The sequence below is a fragment of the Sminthopsis crassicaudata genome, chromosome 2 (genome assembly GCF_048593235.1).
Source record: "Sminthopsis crassicaudata isolate SCR6 chromosome 2, ASM4859323v1, whole genome shotgun sequence".
Classification (NCBI taxonomy): Eukaryota; Metazoa; Chordata; class Mammalia; order Dasyuromorphia; family Dasyuridae; genus Sminthopsis; species Sminthopsis crassicaudata.
The window spans coordinates 603,198,605-603,223,077 of NC_133618.1; the positions used below are offsets into that span (position 1 = coordinate 603,198,605).

A 24,473-nucleotide genomic window follows, 5' to 3' on the forward strand; every position below is an offset into this window, starting at 1 on the left:
AGTTGTTAAAAGCTAATGAAGCTAAAAAAGAAAAAAAAAAAAAATCCCATAAAAGAATACAGTTTCCACTGAGGAAACAGCATATCATGTATCTCCAAGAGACTAATACAAAAAAGATTCAGATTATATAAAACTTAGTGGGAAAAAGCATGATAATGTTTTTTTCAAATTGAATAAAAATTCAAATTATTCAAATAATATCTAATCAAGACAAAGGAGTTCAGAAATGAAAGCCACATATACACAAAACACATCACAACAGGAACGGGCTTTATTTCAACCAGACAAGTCAACACTTCAATTAGTACCCACTTCTTCACAACCTGAGGATATAAAAATTAATGACTGCATTCAAAAGACAAAAGGGGAAGCCAATCAATCTGTTTTGATCCAGACTATCCTTCCTAACTTCCCTTCTTTTAACAAGTCAAAAGCAAAAAGATCAGTTCTTTCTAGTTATTTTTTTTTTTTTTGTCCAGGGTCATCAAGGCAAAGACAAAAAGAGAGATAACAAAACTAAAATCAGTAATCATCAGGACATCTTTTCAAAATAAAAATTATTTTTGACCAAAAAGATTAATAAAATAAATTTTGTTTTTTAGAAATATCATCTTTCTCAAATATTAAAAGTAAAAACATTTTAAAATTTCTACTCATAAGATCTAATTACAACACTCTGGGGCACAAGTACAAAAAAGACAAGTAGCCTGTTGACTAAATCATCACCAGATGATTCTCTTGCCATGATTTTATTTCTTTTTCTGATGCTCCAATTTGCATCAGAATTTTAATGATGTTGGAATTCTTTGGAGAACTCCCTTCAAATACCAAACATATTATATAAAGGTTTAATATAATTTACTTTGTGGAGGTTAGAAAGTTATCTTCATAAAGGGTTTCAGGTTTCATTTAGTATTGAATTGCTGATATAAAATAAACAAGAGGCAGCATGACTTAGTGGCTAGAGTGTTGAGCTTGGCATCAAAAAGACCTGGGTTCAAATGCTAACTTGGACACTTACCAGCTAAGTTCTGTGTGTCTGAGACAACTCCCTAGGTCTTAATTAAATAAGTCAGGGATTGGCTGTCATCTGCACCAGCAGTGAGAATTCCCATATTGGATAGAACCCGAGATCTTTTCTGTATTCCCACTTAATACTACAGATTTTAAAAGGGCAAGGCAAAAATGTGTATCTATTTCTTACTGCCACAGTCTATTAATAAAACATACAAGACGACAAACGTTGGTCTGGGAATGCGATGACTCAGTTGCCCACATTCTAGAACAATCCTACCTTATCTAAAGTTTATCCTTCCTAGAGCCTAGAAAAATATCCATTTAGTGATTGTTGTATATACCACTGCATTATAATCCTACTTCTATCACCAACTATCCAAAATCAGACAATTCACTTTTCTCTCTAGGTCTCTGTTCCTTCTCTGTAAAATAAGGGGGCTACATTTAGGTCCCTTCCAGTTCTGACATTCTATGGTCTAAAGTTCCTTCTAAGCCTGTGACTCTTAGTGATGTTTGGAGTCCTTACTGCATGGGCACTTCATAAAGCCTTAGCTCTCACTGCTAAGCCAGTAGAGTGGTCAGCGCCATGGGTAATATGAATGTATGTTGACAGAAAACAGTCTCTCATTGTGGATGAAGAGGATAGAAATTGAGCTTGGCAGACAGCTCTCCTTCCCTGGGACATTCACTCACGGACAGAAATATGAGACAAAAAAACCCCAAAAACAAAAATAACAAACTCAAAGGGGAAGAAAGCGTTCACAGTAAAACATGCTAGCTTTGTAGTTTCATTTGAAACCAACAGCAAATCATGAAACGTCATGAAAAATATAAGTCAAGATAAAAATCTCCTAGAGTGATTACTAAATGAAGTTAAAATTACCACACTGATCAGTAAACCCCAGAAGAAAAACACAGCTATTACATTTCAGGTCCTTCTGAAACATTATTCAGCTTTTTAAAACGAATGCATAAAACTGGGACATTTGGCCACGTTGCACATTTTGTCCTTTTAAAAAATAATAATAATAATACAGTATACAGGAAGGAAAAAAAACCTCTTGTATTCCCATGTGAATTTTGAATTCTATGCTCAAAACCCCAAGGTAAAATATCAGCTAGAAGGATTTCAAATTATTTACAAATCCAGCAGGTACGACTGCCAAAATGGCTTCGTTCCCATCCTGATCGTGGTTTTCACTTTTCCCCAGCAGCAACCTCAACAGAGGCATCTTTCCCTTCTTTTGTACAGGAGACATCTTTACTGATCATCACTCATCTTGAACAATTCCAGTAGGGCGCCAACAGCACCAAAGTAGCCCTTCAAAACAAAAAGGAAAGCATGGGATAAGAAGCTACTTAGAAAAATGTCAAAATAGCCAAAGAAAGACCCAGAAAATTCTTGTAACATTAAGTCCCTAAAGCTTGGAGTGCTAATAGTTAAATTCTAAAACATCAATTCCATCAAACATTCATCTTCTAACTCCATTCAAAATTATGTGCTTACTATATGCAATTATTAACTGAGCACTTATTAAGCATCTAATATGTTCTGGGAACTGAGCTAGCTCCAGGGAGACAGAGACAGAAATGATGATCCCTTCCTTTGGTGAACTCAGGCAAGAGAGCACATATAAAAGATAGCACATGTATAAAACATCACAGAAATTTTATACATGTGTGTGTGTGTGTGTAAACACACACACACACACACAGAACAAACGGGCATTGAAAATAGACATGATAAGCACAAAAAAAAAAAAATAGAATAATCACTGGGCTCAAAAGAGCTTACAAGTGAATATAAGGCAATTTAATGAGTTAGTTGAGGGAAATCCAGCAAGGCTTCAAGAAGGTGTTACTTAGGTTGAACCTAGAAGGAAGATAAGAGGTAGGAGGAAATGAATTCCTGGTTATTAAGGCTGTAGAGGTAGAATATATCAGGGGAAAGGGGGAGAATTGGGAATATAGAAATGTCCTATTTGGTTAAAATGTAGTATGTATGAAGCAGAGTCACAGGAATAAATCTGCACAAGTCTGAAGGAACCAGATTATGAAGGACTTTAAAAGCCAAGCTGACAAATTTGAATTTTACCCCAAAGGCAAGAGGGAGCCACTTTGGGTTTTTGAGTAAGGGATTCCAGAGGGTATAGCATTCTCCTTCGCACCAAGAGTCTAAGAATTATTCTTCTTCTAATCTTTCAAGAAAACCGGATTTCCCTATTCCTTTTTAGATCCCTCTGGATTTTCCCCAATGCCTTTCTTCTTCAGTTGTTGTTTTTAAAAGACATACTACCTTCTCTGGGATAAGCTCTCCATTCCTTCCTATGTCCCCTTATCTTCTGTTCATTGTATTCAGGCAATCAGTCTTCCTTTCCTTATGGCCCATCCCTCCTTAAGCTCTGAAGCAGAGATCAAGGAAATAGCCAGAATGGCTTGGTTCAATCATAATGGAATCAGAAAAACCTGAGTTCAAATCCAGCCTCAAAAACTTACTATCACTTAATTTCTGTTTGCCTCAGTTTCCTCAATTGTAAAATTGGGATATTAATTGTACCATCTCCCAGAGTTGTTGTGATGATCAAATGAGATAATATTTGTAAAGCACTTAGCACAGTGCTTGACACAGTATAGGTGTTTAACAAATGCTTGTTTCTTTTCTCTTTTCAGTGATGAGGATAACAACATAAAAAATTTGCAGATTACACAAAGTTGCTAGGGATGGACAACAGATGACAAAAATCAGGATTCTTAAAGATCTTAGGTAGGATACTAATGAAATTTATTTATTTTTTTCTGGGGCAATTGGGGTTAAGTGACTTGCCCAGGATCACACAACTAGGAAGTGTTAAGTGTCTGATGTCAAATTTGAACTCAGGTCCTTCTGACTTCAGGGCTGGTGCTCTATGCACTATACCAACTAGCTACAATTTAAATGTTAAAATTTAAAAGCTTTACACGTGAAATTTAAATCTTTTATTTCACTAGCACCTAGGAGGCACTGTGAATAGTGTTGGGCTTGGAACTGGGTAGAACTGAAGGCAAATCCTGCCTCAGACATTTACTATGTGATCTTGGGCGAGTCAGTTATCATTCTGAGCCTCAGTTTCCTCATCTGTAATATTAGGGAGTTGTACTTCATCGCCTCTTAAGTCCCATTCAGTCCCAGATCTATGATCTTAGAAATTTTTAAAATCAGCTTCATGCATATGAGACAAGAGGTGTGTGTGCTTTGATAGCAATTAATCTCAAGAAGACCTAGGAGTTTCAGTGGTCCACAAGCTCAATGAGTAAATAAAGAATGCAATTTTAGGCTACATCAAGGGAGACAGTAACTGAAACTGGGAAATGATAATATTTTGCTCCTGGTCAGATCACATTCAGAATAATATGTTCAGTTCTTTGTGACTCTTTAGAAAGGACCTAGATAAGCTGGAGTGTGTCCAGAGAAGGTCAATGAAGAAGGTTAAGGGCCTTGAGTTCATACCACATGGGAACTGGTTGAGATGTTTAGCCTGAAAAGAAGAGGCCCCAGAGAGTACATAACATTGATCTTCAAATATTTGAAGGGCTATCGTGTGGAAAAACATTCACATTTGCTCTGAAGAGTCCCAGAAGGCAGGACAAGTAGTAATGGATGGAAAGTACAGTGAGAAAATTTAAGTTTGATGTAAAGAAAAGCATTCCAAAAGTACAGAGCCATCTAAAATTGAAATGAGCTTTGGAAGTTGAAAAGCTTCCCCAACACTGGAAGTCTTCGGGATGGAAGATCCTTTGAGTTAGTTATACAGATGAGATCCTTGTTCAGATGCCAGTGTGGATGCCTCTGAAATTTCTTTTGACTTTGAGACTGCAATTTGTTGTCCCAACAGTCTCATTTACTGGTTAATTGTAGTCATAGTTGGAGAATTTATAGCTGGAAGGGTATAACTTCCCTGGATAACTCAAACAGAGATAAAGTAGCTTTGCCACAGAAAGCAATCCTATGAGATCCTGTGATTTCAAGAGCAGGAAACATCAAAAGCCATGGAAAGTCATGGCTTTTTGGTGCCCTCCTCCCCCCGTAGTCAAGAGGCAATTAAACTCTAGGGCAGACATAAGAATGATGCTTTATCAGCCATTGTACAAGACCATGATCCCCAGGAATCAGATCCAGAGGAAACAGTGGAACAAAGGCAGAGATTGAACAAAGCTTAAGCTTCAAAGGGGAAAAAAAAGTCATTATTAAGGATAAGATCTTTCAAGGGCAGAATGTCTGATTTTACTTTCTGTATATTTCCAAGGCTCAGCACAGAATCTAACCTAGAAGTGCTTAATCAATGCATACTGGAGGATCATTAGGAAGGCAGCACTGAAAAGTGAAGAACATTGAACTGGGAGGTCAAGGGGCCTGAATTATGATGTTGACTCTCCAGGCAAATCTTCTACCCTCCTCTGGCTTAGCTTCCTAAAGCACAGACTAAAGGGATTAGACAGTCTCTAAAGTCCTTCAAGCTCTAAAAATCTATGACTAATTTATAATGGCATGGTTTTGTCTCGGGCTAAAATTGCTGACACAGTTCAACTTCTAAAGGACAACTTTGCCCTTCAGTCAGATAACAGCCTTAAACAGAAGTACTAGAGAAAGTCAACTTGACAATACAAAAGATTATAGTGGGAAAGAGACCATGGAGGGAGGGTCCTCAATTCTTCTGATAATTGAATGAAAGTTCTGTCCAATGGGTACAAGTGGATAGAAGAAAACAGTGACAATTACTCTAAGAATTCTACGGAAACAGCCTGTTTAACATACTAAAATGTTTAGCTAAGGAAAGAGTCCCTTGAAGTTCTGTTTGGAATCCCAGCTCTGTCACTAGCTTGCAATGTGACCTCAGACAAGTTACCTTCCAATCCTCCAATGAGCAGTATGTAGAGTGGAATACCATGCATTCAGAATCCAAAAGGCTAGAGTTCAAATCCTCAATGTCACCTCTAACAAGTCATTAAATTTTCCAGTTCTCAGTTTTCTCCCTTATAAAATTTAAGGATTGAATTAGATGGCCTTTAAGGTCAACTCTATTCTATGATCCTATGAAGATACAAAGATCCATCTATCCTCAAAGAGTTTACATTCTACTTGGTGACATACACGTAGACAGAAATACATACAGAGAGGCACACTGGATTATTGAGGAGTGAAAGAAAGCCATTAGAAACTGTAGAGATAAAGGGGACTTCCTATAGGAATTGATAAATGAGCTTCATTGAAAGAAGCCAGAGCATCTCATAGGTGAAAGAAAATAAGCTATGAAGATAAGGAAGTATGACCTGTGCAAAGAGATGAAGGCAGCTGATGAAATATCAAGTTCAGAGAACAGCAAATAATCCAGTTTTGTCTGGAACAATTATTATAAGAAAAGAACAATATGAACAATATGAAATGAGCCTAGAAAGGAGCCTGAAGCCAAGCTCTGTGCCTCAGTTTACTCAACATTAAAATGAGATAAGTAGGCAGTCTTTTAAATCACTAAATTCTAAGCATGTGACTTCAGAATATTTCCAAGAAGGAGAAAAAAAATCCTATGCTATTTTCAGCTTTGATTTTCACCAATGGGTATCATGGATGAATTGTGATTGTTACTAGGTAGGGTAATGCCCCTACAGAACAGAATCACAGAAATCCTAATGAACTAGCTCACAAGCTTTCATGTACTTTAATGAAAGCAAATGTAATTTATCTCCCTCTTTATTCTTTAAAAAAAAAAAAAAAAAGAAAAAAAGTAAGTCATTTCACACATGATTTGTTGTTGTTCAATCATTTTTTTCCATCATGTCTGACTCTCTGTGGCTTCATTTGGAGTTTTCTTGGGAAAGATACTCATTTTACAGATGAGGAAACTGAGGCAAATAGAGCTAACTAACTGCCCAGGGTTACATATTTAATGTGTCTGAGGCTGGATTTGAATTTAGGTCCTCCTGACTCTAAGGCCAGCATTCTATAGTGTCACCTAGCTGTCTCCTCACATGATTGAGTTTGCCTTAAAGAAAGAGCAAAACCTTACAATAGTTATTCATTGTCACATGTATACAAAATGAATTCCAAAGAGAAAAATAAAAGGAAATCTTCCCATTTCTCTCGAGGTGAATGCCTTGGCATTTATAATTTATAATCCGGCATCTTCTTCTACCTTCTAGATTGTCAAGACTAATAAATCTATCAATTAGCCAAAAAAATCAAAAACAGTTAGGTAAAGTATTCTTTATCTAGAAACAGACAGACATAGGTGGGTTAGCAAGATGAAAGTCCAGAGTCTGATTCTGATGCTTCCATTATATGTAACCATAGACAAGTTATTTAATTTCTCTGATACTTGGTTTCCCCATGATCACACTTCAGCCACTGACATTCCATAAGGCTGTTGCAATGAAATCACTTTTTCAATGACAAAGCCCCACACACGTGAAAGGAAGCTGTGGGCCAGTGGAGAGCTGGCCTGGGAGCCCAGAAAATCCAGTTTTGTAATTCTGGCCAAATTATTTACCCACTTGGAAACTAAAACAGATTAAAATGTAATTGGGATGTTACAAAATTAATACAAATGTAATAGGATAGAGATAACCTTAATATGTTGTGTTTTAAGTCAATATGCAGCCAGCAGGGTTCCTTGTAGATGGCCTAATGGCCTCCATTTCTATTTGAATTTGATACCACTGCTCTAGTACTAATACTGCAGACTACAGGTTGCATAAAGAATAATGACCGGTATTGGGAGAAGGAGCTTCCTTATATGTAAGTTCCCTTTAGCAATTAAATGACAAATTCAATCTCTATTCCTTTATCCTTATATAAATGTGGGCATTTACTTTAGGCAAATAATTCCATGAATATCATACCTACCTCATGTTCCAAGAACAGAGCTTTTAGCTGTCCTTTGGACCAAAAATCCATGGCATATGCTAGCAGCTTCATAGAGACCATATTGATTCTAAGGAAATTCCCAACAAACACCACTTTGTCAATGTTCTGCCAGAAAAAAAAAAAAATATATATATATATATATATATATATATATATATATATTATTTTTTACATTAAAGAGCTGGAAACAATACATCCAAAACTTTCTTATACGATTTCTATTTTAAGCGTCAGTTTCTCAGCATTCTCCGGATTAATGCCAAGAGTTACACAATTACATGTACCAGAAGGTACAAAGGCTGAATAGAAGTCAGTATCTGTCCCAGTTCTGAGAGAGTGGTTTTCCTGGCAGTCTGATGATGGAAGCAGTTTGAAATGTAGGTATCTACTAATGGTTTACCTGCAACTCCCAGCACCGCTTACTCCTGTTTGCATAAAAAAAAAAAAAAAAAGGCTTCCAAATGCAATCAACTCTGGGTTATGTGCCTTTGCTCAAAGAGTTCCCCTGCTTGGGAGAGAATCCCCTTTCTACCCCACTGAGACAAAATCAACAAGAATCAGAGATAACAGGGAGCATTTCTACAGCACTTTCACCTTCATAAAGCACTTTACACACGTTGATTCTAATGATCTTCAAATTAGTTTTGGGAAATAAGCTTGAAGGTACTCTTGCTCCCATTTTACAGATGAGGAAATGGAGATTCAGAGAGGTTAGTGGACTTGCTCACAACCACCCAGGTAGTGGCAAACGCAGGTCTTCCCAACTCTAAGACCAGCATTCTGGCAATCCTCTCAAAAGTTCCTCTTTTCTCCTACAGATTATCTTGAATCCTCCATATGAAAATGATGTCTCCCTCATCAAATTTCTGACAGCAATTTACCTGACCTACCTTTGCCCTCTATCATGTTTTACCTTTGTAGTATACTTGTGTAATCTTATTACATCTGTCTTTAGACAGTAGGGTCCATCAGAGAGAGATTGTCATTTTTCTGTCTTTGAATCCCTAATAAGAAACGCCTTGCATACAATCGGTAATTAATGTTTGTTGAATCTGAATTGTTCCATAGTCCCTGAACACAGTAACCAATAGGGGGTGATGGGAGCCCCAAAGCACAAAAGAGTAGAAGAAACAAGCCATCTTAGGGTTTCTAGAAATATTCCATAGATAATTGAAAAATAGGCATAAATGAATAATAATTGGTATCATTTTCACAACCCAAAATGTTGCTGTGGACCAATTCCCACAGGTTGACCATACCTCTGGCTTAAAGAAAACATCCAAGGTGATGGTAAGGAGAAAAGCTAATTAATTCTCAAGGTAAACCTTACCTGCGCGGCAGCATTCTGAATGGGAAGGAGCTTTTTTTGGTAGATAGTGGGGAGGTTAGAAGTTAAGGGTTTAATTTAAAAATGACACTTGCCAAAATAAGCACTAGTTCCATTTTACCCTGAGCCTCAGAAATGCAGTGGAGGGGCCCAAGTTTGACTCTCAACCCAAGACAATTGAAAAATACCTATTCAGCTCATATGGTTTAAGGCTACAGAAGACCTAAGGAGGCATTCCTTTTAAGCAAAGATCTGTGCAACCCAGGAAGTAGGTTGTTGCATTGTAGTTTTATTTAGAAATACTGGGAACAAAAGAGAAATCCTCATGCTTCTACCACTCAATGTTTTAAATTCTGGGAAGGCAGCATGGTGTGGGGAAAGGTATCCTAGAGGTAGTATCAAAGACCTTGGCTTCAAATCCCAGTTCCATCACTTAACTACCCACATGACAAGTAAGTCGATTAAATATCTTGGACTTCAGAACTTATCTTTAACATAAGAGTCAAATTAATTGGCCCCTGAGGTCTCTTTCAACTCTCAATCTATGATCCTGACTAGACCATCAACTGAAGTTCCTGTCATCCTTGGGGAATAAATTTACACTCGAAATAATAACTATAATTTATGCAGGGTATCCCAAAAGACTTAGTGTGGTTGGGCTTTAATAGGTTTAAATTATACTATGACTTCTGTACTAGCCTGTATGGTATTGTTTTACAAGCATGACCTCTATGTGGTGGAGTGGGGCGTGTTCTAGGCGAATTACCTAGATTCAAATCTTTAATGCTTACTATCTGTGAAATCTTGGTCAAGTCCCTTGTTTGCCCCTTGGCCTCAGTTTCACAGTTCATCAAATGAATGGTGTGGACTAAGAAGACTAAGAATGACGATCCTATATTTCTCATATTCACTCTGTATAATGAGAGTTTTTAATCCTCACTATCCTTATTTTAGAAATAAGAAAATTGAAGCTAATGTATTTTCCAAGGTCATACAGCTAGTATGCTTCAGAGGTAGAATTTAAAGTCAGGTTTCCCTGTCTTCAATTCCATCCCCTAGCTATTATTCGACTCTAGGACTTCCCTATTCACATTTGCATTACATGCACATTACATTCCACACACTTGGAAATAAAAATAAACTAACTGCTCTTCCCACTCCCCAGACCTCCCAGGTTGCTTAGAGTCCAGCTCAACCATCACCAACCAACCTGACCTGCTGACAGAGCTTGCCCTCCAAAGAATGGCTCTGTTGCTATGGAAATATTTCAGGGAAAGGAAGCCCAGTCTTGGAAACAAGAATTACTTTCCCTGGTTCAGTGCATCAAAAGCAAGTAGAACCTAGTGAGAAGCTCCATTCCCAATGGCTTCAATTTCTAACCATGTAAAAATCCCTGAGGTTCTGATTTATATGGGCATCCCATTCTGGACCTGGGTTTCAAAGAATCTTGCTTTTTAGAATAAGGCAGCAACTACTATGACCCCTGGGATTTTGAAAGAAAAAGGCCATGTGGGAACAGGCAAACTGCCTTCAACAGAGAAGGAGGTGGCAGTGAATATTAAAAAGGAGGAGGAGGCCTGGGAAGAGACCAATTAAATTTAGAAGAGGCCTTTTTTTTTTTTTCCTTTTCCTCCTTCCCAACACAATATTGCCAGAGAATGAAGCTTCTCCTCGAACTAAGGAAAAGTACTAATCTTAACAACCTTGGGACAACATTGGTGGAGAGCCCAGGACAAAAAATATTAAAAGCTGACAATAAATTAAGTAGTCTGACTGTTGTGAAAGCCACACTTTTAAAGGGATAGACCCTCTCAATAAGAATGTAAAATCAAATATTGAAAGGAGAAGATTTAATGTGTGTGTGTATAAAACTTAACATATCCTCCCTCAAAACAAATCTACCTTCCCAGAAAAGTATCTAGAAAACTTATTCAATGGGGCTCATGGGAAAATTCCCACTCACTGAAGCGCCTCGATGATAGGACAGGAAGAGAACTCCCATAACCTGACAAAAACCCAAGGCCTTGGAATTTAACCTATGATCATCTAATAAAGTATTTTTTTTTCTATTACACCTGCCTATGATATACTCGGATCACAGGCAGTAAAACAATTCCCCAACTCTTACAATTTTTCCCAAAGCTGTGTGATCATTCAAGAAGGTGTTTAGTATGATTAAGCCTCTCATGGATATGCTACAGCAGTGTAGCCAAAGCAAAGAAATGGAGGACAAAAAAAAAAAAAAAAAAAAAAAAACCACATTGGGACACTAAGTAATCAAAATGCCAACCAAACACTCAATAAATAAAGAAACACTTTTAAAAGATAGAAATGAGGGGAAAGAGAAGACAATCAGTGCTTTGGGGAGAGGGGACAGTTGTTATCTATCTATTTATTCACCTTTGGGAGATCATGAACATGGTCCACTCTATACATATTAGTCTAAGGTCATATTTGGCAGGTGGGGGTGAGAGTTGGAGAAGATCCTTTGGAAGATAATGTTTAAAAAAAACCACACACATCAAAGCCTTCTATTCAGAGCACAGGGTGTTCCAAAGGCAGGAGAGGACTTTTAAAAAGCACATCTCTGGAATGTGTTTTAATTTAATTTTCTATTAAGACAGAACCAAGATTAAAGACTAGATTTCAACCTGTTTTTCATATTCTTATTTACATATAGATTGTCAAGACTCACAAATATTGTGCTGACATGGCAAAATTTCCTACAGGAAATAACATATAGTGGAAGGCCACTGCAATCCTGGAATTTAGAAATGGGACTAATACCTTCATGGGCTGATCTCCTACTAGATCTCTAGTTGTATTACAAATATATTGTGAGGTGATGTGACTTGCATAATATGACATTAGCTTGGGAAAAACTTTCAAGAAATCTTCTGGTCCAACCCTTTTTTAGAGATGAGGAAAGTGAAGTATAAAGCAGTTAAGCGACTTGCTTAAGATTGCACAGAATCAGAATTTGAATCCAGATTTTCTAAGTTTAATATGGATTTTCCCATGATCTTTCTTACCTATCTAATAAGCCAAGTTAAAAATGCAATTGAATGCTTTGTCGAGCAGCTAACTTCACTGCCTATATTCTCCCTCCTACTCAAGATCAGAGGTCATAAGGGCTCAGAGCTTGGAAAAGTCTTAGAAAATTAGATTCTCCAACTCTCCCTCCTCCCCTCCTCATCTATCCAAGCTCTCTTCTCCCTCATCAAGGTAAGTCAGACACTTCACATTTCACAAACCAACTATTTTGTCCAAAGGTTATCTTTCAATGCGGCAGTACAGCAACTTTACAATTTCCTGTAACTGGGGATGGGGAGGGGTTGGGGTGAGGGTCCTGCTCACCTCCGCTGTAGCTCTCTATGCTTTGATAGCCCTGTACAATGCTGCTTGAACTCCACGCCACAAGGCAACACTGTAGAGAAGCCGAAAGCAGAAAGAAGAAAGGATGGAGATGAAGCAAGGATTCCCATTGAGTTTCTGGCAGTGAAACTGGGTTGAAGTCCTTCAGAGTCTCATTCTACCAATAACTCTTTACATGCAGATACAAGGAAACAAACAAAAGAAAATGTGCAAAGAATTGCATGTCCCACTTTCTTAGGCATGTGATGAATGATGATGGCTTATAAAGGGTTTAGCTTGAATCTGAAATTTGCAATGCTGATATTTCCAAATGAACTGCCTTGGCAATGGGCACCAACTCTCAGAGGGTAAAGCTGAGCCCTGACTCCAAAGCCAACTTTTCTCTTTCCATTCTACCATACTGCCTCCCATGATCATGTAATCCAACCACATTGAGGTACCTCAAAGTGGAGTATTTATCCCAAGTCAGAAAGCCAGGGAGGGGCAGAGGCAAGACTCTCCACCCTCCAGATCTATGCTTTTCCTAATTGGAAATAATTTCCCTTTTACTCCTCAAAAAGCAATACTATATTGAGAAAACTTTTATTTTAATAGACTAATTAAAAGTATGCTTGCTTGTTTGTTTGTTTTTTCCTTTTTCCTCCTTTGAGAATACTAGTCTTTTCCTATCACGGTACCTGGTCTCCTTTGGTAGTCCACATTTTGTAAGATGTGTATATGCTGAAGGAAAGAATTTACTGAAACATTCACAAAGATCAAAATCCTACTGAACAGAAAAGGATAAAATGCACGAGCACACATTAGATAGGCAGATGATGAGCTTGCAACCTTACCTCATTCTGGGCACACATCCGAGCAATGGAACCGATGTTATTTGTAATGGTGACCAAAGTGGCTCTGGCTAGGTCCTCTTTGCTGATGGCATCTCGTTTTTCTTTACTCATCATGTTGCCAAAGCTATGTTGGAAATATTAGCAAAGGGGTTCAAATCATCCCGCAACAAGGACCACATTTTAGCCACGTGACTGTGGCAAAACTCTTCCAAAACTTTCGTCTGGATAATTTAGCCTGTAACTTCCAAGCCCTAAATTTGCTACCAGGATTTGTATTCAAATGCTTTTTCTATCAATGGTTGACTTCTTTTTTCTTTTCTTTTCAAGATGGACCACTGATGAGGAAGGGATTGGTGGCAGTGATGGTGGTGGTGGTAAAGAAATGCCCCCAAGTAAGTACTTAACAAGGGGGAATGGTGGTAACTGTCAGAGTTCCAAAGTTGCCCCTCTCTAGAACACATGCTTCAACAGCATGAATATTCCTGCCCTTGCTAAGACATCAAAATCAGGTCCGAGCTCTTCTACAATGCGGTAAGTGCTACGCTAGCCTACGTCAGCAGGGGCATGGCCACATCAGAAAACATTCAGGGCACCGGCAGTCATGTTTTCAATTGTGACTGTACCTGCCTAGGACAAGAGGATCATAGGCTTTGGAGCTGGAAGACCAACTAGTCCAACCCTCTCATTTTGCAGATGAGGAAACAGAGGCCCAAAGTGCTTAAGTGACTTTCCACAGTCACATAGCAGCAGAGTAGAGCTTCAAACCCAAGACCTCTGACTCCAAATCCAGTGCACTCTTTCCCCTACACCGCTCTCTACTCAGGCTCTACCTTGATGCTACAGCAGATCCTTGAAGGCCAAATCGTTCATAGTCTCCTCCATAAATATCCTTCACCAGCTTATCAACATTGGTGCTGTCTCCTTTAGCTGCCATTTCCAGAGCTTCTTCAAAGGTCTCACAACCAGTCAGCAAACAGCACAGGCCTAGGAATGTTCCACCTCCAAGACTAAAGGAACAATAAGGTTTATTTTTTTTAAGACTTGTTTTAAAAAGTGCCCACCGAGGTACCCAAAGAGGCACATTCAGAACATAGCACAGAAATGAGGCAGAAGGAGAAAAACAATGGGTAATTCATGTCAAATGCACTATGGCTCGGAGCAGCTCAGGGTTAAGGCTTGGACTAGTGAGTGAGAGCAGGGTTGGCTGGGATTAAAAACGAACACATTGGGAAAATGTCATGCCCTTGGCTTTGGGATATCAAAGAAGGTTTTCACGAATCACAGTTGTGAGACCTTGCATTAGTCCATGAACTGGACTGCCTTGGTTGCTGAACACATTACAGGAAGCTGAAAGTAACTTTCCTCTCTGCATGGTTTGTGTATGGGAAATGACTAAAGCCATATAATAGACACAAAAAGTACGTGCGGGATATGCAACTATTATAAATTTTGCATGCATTGAATATGGAGACCATGAATGGAGTCTTCAACCCCTCAATAAAAATACTGACTTTGGCTGCTTCTGCTTAGAGAATTCTTCCTTCTGACCTCTGACCTCATTCCTCTAAGAGAGTCAATCCCATTTATCTAGGTGTATTTTAACTGAGATTTTTGAAAGGAAGCAACTCATCTTAGATTCTGTCCAATAGAATCTGAAAAAAGATGACTGACATTCTGCAATCCCTCAACAGCATAAAATGGCGAGAATGTTTGACTTCTTATCTGAGCTGGACTATTTTCTGACAATGCTTCTTTGATACACATGCAAGGAAACTAGTTTAATCAGCTAGATATCTGATACTAAGGAAGTCAGTTGCATTGGGATTACCTGGGAGAAGAGGAACCAGGTTAAATTAAGAATAAAGTTAATAACTAGAGAAGCCCCTGACAGGGCCAAGGTCATCACATGGCGCAGATGTCTGCACAGTTTCAAAACTCCTTTCATGATTCTTTTTGCTTAAATAAGGAAAACAAAATGCAGAAGGGGCAAAGTGAAAATGGGCAAAAACAATCCTTTGTGGGGAGGAATTTGAAATAGATATTTAAAGGTCTATACAAATAGTAAAAGCTTAAAATTTAAGAGCTTCTTGCACCAAATTGCTCTGAAACCTCAAAGTGCTGAAAATAGGAGCAATGCATATGGCACAAAGAGCTTTGGAGATGATGTTTTCTACACTGGACTGGGAGGAAAGATCAGAGACAGATTAGGTAGTGATCCCTAGTACTAAAAGGTTAATGAGTAGAGAACTATAGCATACCTAGCTAGCCATTGCATTTTTAAAATGTCTTTAAATATTAGCTAGAGTTTAAGTAACAACAGTTTATATTTTAATAAAAAGTTTTGGGGATTAAAAAAAATCCTATTGGGCAAGAACCATATAATCTGTGTTCTTCAGTCACCTACTATGTATGAAATATTGGCCATTTGGACTCCATGTCAGACATCATCCTTCACCCAGTGACAGCTAGCTAAACTGAGGGCACAGCAGTAAAGAAGTAACATCACATACATCTATTTGTAAAGTCAAAGTCATAAAGTGACAACAAATAGAATTATGGCATTTATAATATAGCATGGACTTGGTAAATTGACTGCCTTTAGAAGGAAGGCCAGTCATAATTAGTATTTTTACATATTTATATTTATGTGACTGAAGAAGTGATTTTGAACAGAGTAATCTTAATGATGGAGGGAAATCACTTATTATTCACAAAATGGGGGATACAGAAAAACAATGAACACAATAGACACAAAAAGTTCCTTGTCTAGCAAAGATAACAGTAGGTTGGGGATATTATATACAAATAACAACACTTTCTCTCAAGATCTGATTGTCTTGACACATATTTAGGATGAGATTAGAAATGTTTTAGTTTCTCAGAAATAGAGCCAAATCACATCACTGAAAATTTCCATTGGCAGATGGCAAGCCCTTTTGGCCTTATCTGAAGGTCTTATCTCAGGAGCTATCAGGCTAAAAATATCCATCCTCTGATGGTCCACTTTCTGGTAGTAGACTCCTTTAAACCTAGGCTGTTCTTCAGGGGGAAAAAAAAAAAAAGACACGTCCATTCACAGGACCTAAATTATTTGTTAAATAATATTTTGTGATGCTGGGTATTTTTTTTTTTAAAGATGTCTTTATTTAAGAGGGACTCTTGAGAAGCGTAAGCTCATAGGGGAAAAGAGAAGGAATTCTTCATCTTTTGCCTTGATTTTTTTCATGCTCACTCTACTTCTCAGAAGTTCCTAGCTCCATTCATCAAAGCCCCAACTCAAGGGCTGCCTTCACACCCACCTCCTCCAGATCTCCACACAAAAACCATCTTCTTTGCCCCTCCTCTGACACACCCATCCCCAAATTAATTTGCATTTTACTCGGTATTGCTTTCATTTTTGCCCATCAATGAAAAATTCCACTTTTTCTACTTAGCAGAGTGCAAGTTCTTAAAGAGTAGGAACAGATTTCATGTTTGTTTGTTTTTTGTTTTTTTTCTCCTCTCTGAATCTCCCATACCTGCGACAGTATCTGATCTACATATAGGCTCTTGACAGATGCTAGTGAAACTAAATTGATTCATTAAAAAATTAAAAAATAAAAATAAAAAACAGTATTACTGCTATCCAGAATTCTAAATTTTTTTCAAAAAAAGGCTCTCTCTCTTAAAGATTTTCTTAAAAAAGTAAGCCCCCTTATTTAAGACTAGATGTATTCCAGAAAAGTTTTCTTATAAAATTAATTTCTCTAAATAAATTCTGTTTTTTTTCAAATTGACTTCCATAATAAATTTAGAGACATTTGGCTAGAAAAATTCTTGGTTCTCAAACTTAAAAAAAAAAATTTCATTACGAAAACACAATCCTTTAAAAAAAAAAAAAAAAGTAGGGGGGGAAACATTCCAAAGGAAATAAGAACCTCCTATAACATTGTCTACTCAAAGGAAATAAAAAGCACACTATTAAAATAGCGCATAGTATAAAGTAGTGCAAATCGTGGCCATACAAGCATCTTTCTCTCACTGTCTTTTACAGGAAAAAATAGGCCTTGAAGAGTCAGAAGATTGGTTAAAGTTTTTAGACAAGGATGGCTTAAGGAGTAGAAGAGGATAGAGGGAAGGACAGGAAAGAATTTCAAGTTTCTTAACTTGAATCTGCAATTCACTTTTACCATCTCCAATAACTCTATTAGTGATCTCTCAGAGAAAATTTCTGTTTTCTTAGTCATTGTACCTTTAACAGAAAACCAAGTTCTAGAAAAATTCAATTTGCTCACAAATTTTTCATTAAACTGCAAAGTACATTTGGGCCTTCAGAGCTCCTCCCAACAATGCTAAGGAGTCATGGTGCGAAGATCGACGTCATCAGTACACTTTGAAGTAGTTTCCAAGTATCTTCAGTCCCCTCTAGCCACTGAACATGAACTGAGTTCTCTCTTGCCCTATTATCTTGGCAAATACTGATACTCCTACTCCTAGAATGGCTTCTCTAACCCCCCCAAACTCCCTACCCAATTAAAACACACACACACACACACACACACACACACACTTAATTTACAACAATCTTAAAAGTCCAGCTCAGATTCTACCTCTCTATCAAGCTATCTCCAGTATCATGATGAATGAACTTCTCCCTCAAGAATCCCCACAGTAATGAGAATTTTAGTTAATACAGTTATAATCCAAAAATGTAAAATAATTTGTATGGCATGTTTTGTTTCCACAATTGACTATAAGCTCTATGAAGAAGGGATTTATCTAAATTTTCCATATCCCTCAGTTCCTAACACAGTATGCTGAATACAACTGGTTGGTAATTAATGTTGCAATCTTATATAAAAGTCAATGCTTCAGGAATCCAGTCTACATATTACTGATTGCCATATCATTATAAAGTAAATACAATCACATAATTTAGAGCTATTAAATTAAAGAGATCATCTAGTCCATTCACTCATTTTACAGATGAGGATACGGAGGACCAGAGAGACAGAAAGCAACTTGCCCAAGATTATATCTGATAAGTAGCAGTGAAACTGAAGGTCCTCCTACTCCTTTAAAAACCTAAGGAAGGAAGACTGTTATGTTGGAGCAGCAGAAGATTCTCCTTAAGGAAGATCTATTTACCTGGTCCCTGTAACTCTTTTATAGTTGTCCTTGGAATATACTGCTAGGATGCTAACACCTGAGCCCATGTTAACCAGCAACATGGGGTATGGATTATCAAGGCAGTAAGGCTTTTTTTGACACTGTTCAGGATCTGTGGGTTTTTCAAAATAGTAACACTCGGGTTTGCCATTGAAGCCGATGGAATCAACATAGAGCAGCCCTTGTATCAAACAGTCCAATTCATCCAGCTTGTGGAGCTGTAGATCAGCAATCTAAAAGAGAACAAGAAATCAAGGAGAAAGGGGTGGTTAGGACATAAAAGGAGATTTGAGAGGCTCAAGTGTGACCCTGAGATCTATTGGCAGAATTAAGTAAGATTAAAGGAATCAACACTACCATTTTTAACAGGTAGAAAGGGGGGGAAAAGGGACCTGGAAAGGTAGAAATTGAAAGAAGGCAGATTTTTTGTTGTTGTTCAATAGAAGAAATATCCTCTTAACTAAAATGCTCCAATAACAGATGCAGTTGAATAATGAAGAATAGTCCCTTGGAGTATGGGTCAATTTCCTTTTCTTCTTTCATGTTCACTATTATTGCAGATAATAATAATCACATTCAATAATCCACTTAAATGTAACACTTTACAGTTTCACAACACTTTTTCCACAATGAACTCTTAAGGTGGGCAGTGTTAGGCTGGCAGGAATTTGCTCTGAGTCAGTGAGTCCTAAGCAGAGGCCAGATCATGCTGGGCCATGAAGCTGCTGCTTGTGGAAGGCTTGCCATTTTGTGAGAAGGGGACCTCTGACCTTGAGTCTGCAATTCTTCTTCTTCTTCTTTTTTTTTTTTTTTTTTTTTTTTTTTGAGGCTGGGGTTAAGTGACTTGCCCAGGATCACACAGCTAGGAAGTGTTAAGTGTCTGAGACCAGATTTGAACTCGGGTCCTCCTGAATTCAGGGCTGGTGCTCTATCCACTGCACCACCTAGCTGCCCCTGAGTCTGCAATTCTTATCCACAGACATATATATATATATATATATATATGGCATATGTGTGTGTGTACACACCTGCATACACACAAACATTATAAGATACAGACTCATCTAACTTCTAAGAAACTATTCATTAGCATGTGGAAAAAAGAGGGCTCTTCTGTGGGAAATTAGAACAGCATGACCAGACAGCAACACAAAAATCCATTATTTATTGCTCTACATCAGAAACAAATGCAAAATTACTATTTTTATTATTAACAACTCCCACTCACATTTGGATAGAGTTTAGAATCATTTAGAGCTATATTTGCATTTAGTGCTAGAAGGGATCTTAGAAATTAACTAGGTTAACCTCCTCCTTTCAAACGGGAAAACACTGAAGCCCAGAGAGATAAAAAGTAATTTGCCCAAGGTAGCAATCAGTATCTGATCACAGATCCTTTGATCTCACATTCAGGAATCTTTCCAATGTACCACACTGTCACCTTTTTCATAACAACCTGAAACATGGGGAGTACATGCATTATTATCCCTATTTTATAGGGATTGAGGCTTGGAGACACTGAGGAATTTGCTCCTTAGTTATTAACTAATCAAGGCTAAAGGCAGGATCCTAAACCAAACCTTCACTTTCCACTAGACCATACCGTCTTTAATGGGAAATCTGGTATAACAAGATGAGAACTGGAAGTTGATGTGTTGAGTATTTAGGTATTAAGCCAACATACTAAAGCCAGAATCTACTACTAAACTAAGTGGTGCTAGGCTAGAAAGCTCTTTCTCTCTTGCCTGGAAGGAAGCCCTGATTATCTGATTATCAGAAAAGAAGCGGGAAAGAAAGACAAGATAATATTAACAGCGGCCTACAATCATTGTACACAGCAACAAGATTATATGAAGATCAGTTTTGATGGATGTGGCTCTTTGCAGCAATGACATGATTCAGACCAGTTCCAATGATCTTGTGATGAGAGAACTGTGCAAATTGAGTGGGGATCACAATACAGCATTTTCACTCTTGTTGTTTGCTTGCATTTTATTTTCTTTCTCATTTTTTTCCTATTTGATTTTTCTTGTGTACAAATGTACAAATATGTATGCATATATTGAATTTAATATATATTTTACCATGTTTAACATATATTGAATTACTTGCTATCTAGGGGAAGGGATAGAGATGGGGGGGAACTGGAACACTAAGTTTTGCAAGAGTTAATATTGAAAAATTATCCATGCATATCTTGTGAAAATTTTTTAAAACTTTAATAAAAAATAAAGCAGTAGCTTCCAAATATGATTAAATTCATATTTTAGATTAGCATATATTTATATTGTGTCACTCTTATATAATTAGAAGGGACCTCAAATGTCCTTGAGTTCAACCTCTTCATTTTACCAATGAGGAATTTGAGTTATAGAGAGGCTAAACAACTTCTAATGTCCTACAGCTACTAAGAAGCTAGAGCAGAATTTGATCCCAGATATCCCAGACTCCCAAGTTCATCACATTTTAACTTTCCAAAATGTAGGCTTAGCACCTTAATCCATAACATCAAATTATACTCATTTCAGATAAAAAAAAAAAAGTTAAAAGTTTTTTAAGTGCTGACCTCTTGGCCCCAACAAAAATCCCCACACAACATATAAATACAGCTTTGTACAAAAACAGGGAGATAAGTTATAAGAACACAGGAATCACCAGAGGCAGATGACCAGGTCGTCCAGCTTCACTGTTTTCCAGCTTATGTCACACAAATTGAGTTATGTCACTTCTGTGGGTCTATAGCTGTGAAATGTAGGTGTCGGGCTAGATGGGCTCTAAGGACCCACCCATAGAGACAGCACAAAGATTTTATGAATGCTATGATTCTGAGAAAATATTTTCTTTGCAAACACAACCAATCTTTTCAAGAAGGCTTTTCCAGAAAGACTGTGGAGAGCCAATACAAAACACCTACCCTGTTCTTCCCTACCTGTGGGGAGAGGAAAGGTCTTGAGAGACCTTCTTAGATCTCTGGCAAGAAAAGATGAAAAAATATTCCCCTGAAAGAAATTTTTTGTTTTATCTAGTCAAAAACCTATTATTATCTCAAATACATAAACTATTAGGCTTTAAGGACCCTTAAGAGATCACTTAGTAGAGCTACCTGTTAGATATAAGAAAAGACAAGTTCACAAAGAAGGAAAATGACCCAGAATTATAGAGCAAGTAGGTAATGGGGATAGAACCCAATCGGGTTCCCCAATCCCCAAACACCAAGTCCATTGCTTTTCTCTTTATACACATTTAGTTAAAACTGTGTCACCCTAAACAAGTCATCAGCTCACCAAACCTTCAATTTCTTACAAGAATAATTATACCCAACATTACTACTACCTCCCAGTAGTTTTGTGAAACTCAAGTGAGAAAATCAATCGGTGAGGACTCATACATACAAATATATAATATACACACAGAGCTCATCTTTATAGAGGAATTCTCATGGAGACTGGGAGAACCATGACAGGCAGATGATGAACAAAATGGTTCAAAGGCCAATGTGTAAAGGATTCAAAGAATAGTAAAGAGTTAGCACTTTTAAAAACTTCTCTTGTCCATGCTCTAGCTGAATGAACAGCAGTTTCATCAACTTTTCCTGGTATCATAGGTTAACCTGCTTAAAAATTAATCTGGGATAATAATAGTGAAGGCCATATCCAGACAAGCACTGTCAACAAAAGAGAGGCCATAAGACACACCGGTGAAGGTCCCGGAGTGCAGACTAGAAAATAAATAGCCAAAGCAAAGAAATTTAAAACATCAAAACAAGTTATTGCATATGAGTATATGTACACACAAACACACACATTGATTCTAAAGGAATAGGCATTTCATTACTTTCTCTCAAAATATTCTTAAAATAAATCATAGAATCTGAGTTCAAAGGGATTTCAATTATTTAGACAAAATCCCTTCTGCAGTAAGGTCCCTAACAAATCATTCAGACCTCACTTGATTCTTCCTCTTGGAGCAGGGGCAAGGAACCTTTTCTCTGTCAAGAGCTATTTGGATATTTATAACATCATTCGAAGCCATACAAAATTATCAACTTACAGAACTCAAGCAGTGGGAGGTTGCTGTACTTAGCTTTCAGCTCATCATCACCTACTGTTGCCTTAGCAAATAATTTCACAGGCCTTACATGGCCCATGGGTCTGATGTTCCTCACTCCTGTCCTAGAAGCATCCTGTTCTATTTTTGGAGAGTTCAATTTATGGAGAGGTTTTTTCTTTATTAAATTAAATCTAAACCTACTTCTCAGAAACTCCTATGAATTGTCCCTAGTCTGCTTTCTGGAGCCAAGCAGGAGAAGTCTACTCTCACTTTCAAGATATAACCCTCTAAGTGTTCTGCTCTCCTGCTTAAATGACCCCAGTTCCTTACATAAATCATTGGATGGCACACTGAGTACCCTCACTGTCTAGGTTGACTTCCTCTGCACACTTTCCAATTTCTATTTAGCTATATTGAATTGTTATCTTGTTAATAATTTTCCCTTGTTCTAACCTATTTCAGATCTTTCTCAATCCCAACTCTTTCCTCCAAAACGTGAGCTATCCTTCTAGCATTGGATTATTGATTAATATTATTATTATATATATATATATATATTATTATTATATGTTGATTATTGGATTGATTGACTCATTCTTTCATTCATTCAACAAGCATTTACCCAACATATACTACAGTGAAAGATAAAACATGAAAAGTAATTGATCCAAAATGTTCAATAGCCAAAAAACAAAAACAGACCTCTGAGACACTGGGTTTACCATCTTTGTCTATTAGACTAACAAATCACTAATAAGAAGTCACTGTTTCCACTCTTTTAACCAGTTCTGAGCACACCTATTGTCAAGTTCACATCTCTCCATTTCAGCTTCAAGTGTGGCACATGAGACTTTAGTCAAGTTTTCCTACGGAAATTAGCAATGTAATGCTTTGTTCTGCATAAATGAGATGAAGTAAATCGATCTCAGTTCAAAGATCAAGAAAACCTCATTAATTCAGCATAGAATTTAAAATGTGGAATAATTTTTCAAGTAACTCATTTTACTACTTTAAAATATCCTAAAAATCTCCATGTTTACTTCCCATTCCTCATAAACAATGTTCCCTTTACTTGACCAATTCTGTCTGGCTCTCTCCAATTTCTGAACTGCTGTCTCTCTCTCTCCCCCTCTCCCTCTTTTCCTCCCTCTCTTTTTTCCTTTCCCTCTTGCTCCCTTAGACTCAATCTGGTCACAGAAGATCTTTTATTTCCCTCTATGCTAAAGTCTTCCCTCTAAGATGACCTCCTATTTACACTGGTTATATAGCTACATTAAGTGTGCACATAGTTGTTTGCATGCTTCCTGTTTAGACTGTAGAGCATTTGGTACTCTATCATTTTTATTAAATAATACATTAATTTGAAAAAGCCTCTGGACTTCCTGGATAATCCAACTCTTTAAAGGAGGCTTTAGAGAGTGACTAATATTTTCATTTCTTTTTTGTCAACCTTTGGACTTAAAAATATATATTTCTTTAATCACTGCAATAGACTTTTATTGTGCTAGTTACTGATGACACCAAGGTAAAAAATGACAGTCCTTGTCCTCAGGCAGCTTACCATGTACAATGTGTGGGAGAGGAGTGGGTGTGCATGGAGCTCTTTTGTACAAAGTTGTAAATATAATGCAGAGAACTTTTGGTATACTTTGTATGTGACAGGATATGATGAATTATCATAGCTCCAGGAAAAATGCTCTATAGAAAGGGGACAACAGTTTCAGCAGAGAGGATCAGGTCACCATGGAGGATCAGGCATCCGAAATGAGTCTTATTCTGAAAGGGAATGATGAGGAAAGGAGGTATTTAAGGAAAAATCAGTTGG

General features: G+C 37.5%; 1 protein-coding gene across 3 annotated transcripts in view; it reads right to left on the reverse strand.

Moving 5' to 3' along the window:
- Positions 1-253: 253 nt before the first annotated feature.
- The window catches only part of PANK1 (pantothenate kinase 1), a 66,299-nt gene continuing 42,079 nt past the window's right edge, over positions 254-24,473 (reverse strand). For all 3 annotated transcript variants that reach the window (XM_074295821.1, XM_074295819.1, XM_074295820.1), the window contains exons 3-7: positions 18,578-18,831; positions 14,281-14,457; positions 13,451-13,574; positions 7,895-8,020; positions 254-2,338 (exon numbers count right to left, since the gene is read on the reverse strand). In XM_074295821.1, coding sequence (XP_074151922.1) covers positions 2,279-2,338; positions 7,895-8,020; positions 13,451-13,574; positions 14,281-14,457; positions 18,578-18,831 — 741 coding nt within the window. In that variant the 3' untranslated portion in view covers positions 254-2,278. The remainder of the gene's footprint in view (positions 2,339-7,894; positions 8,021-13,450; positions 13,575-14,280; positions 14,458-18,577; positions 18,832-24,473) is intronic.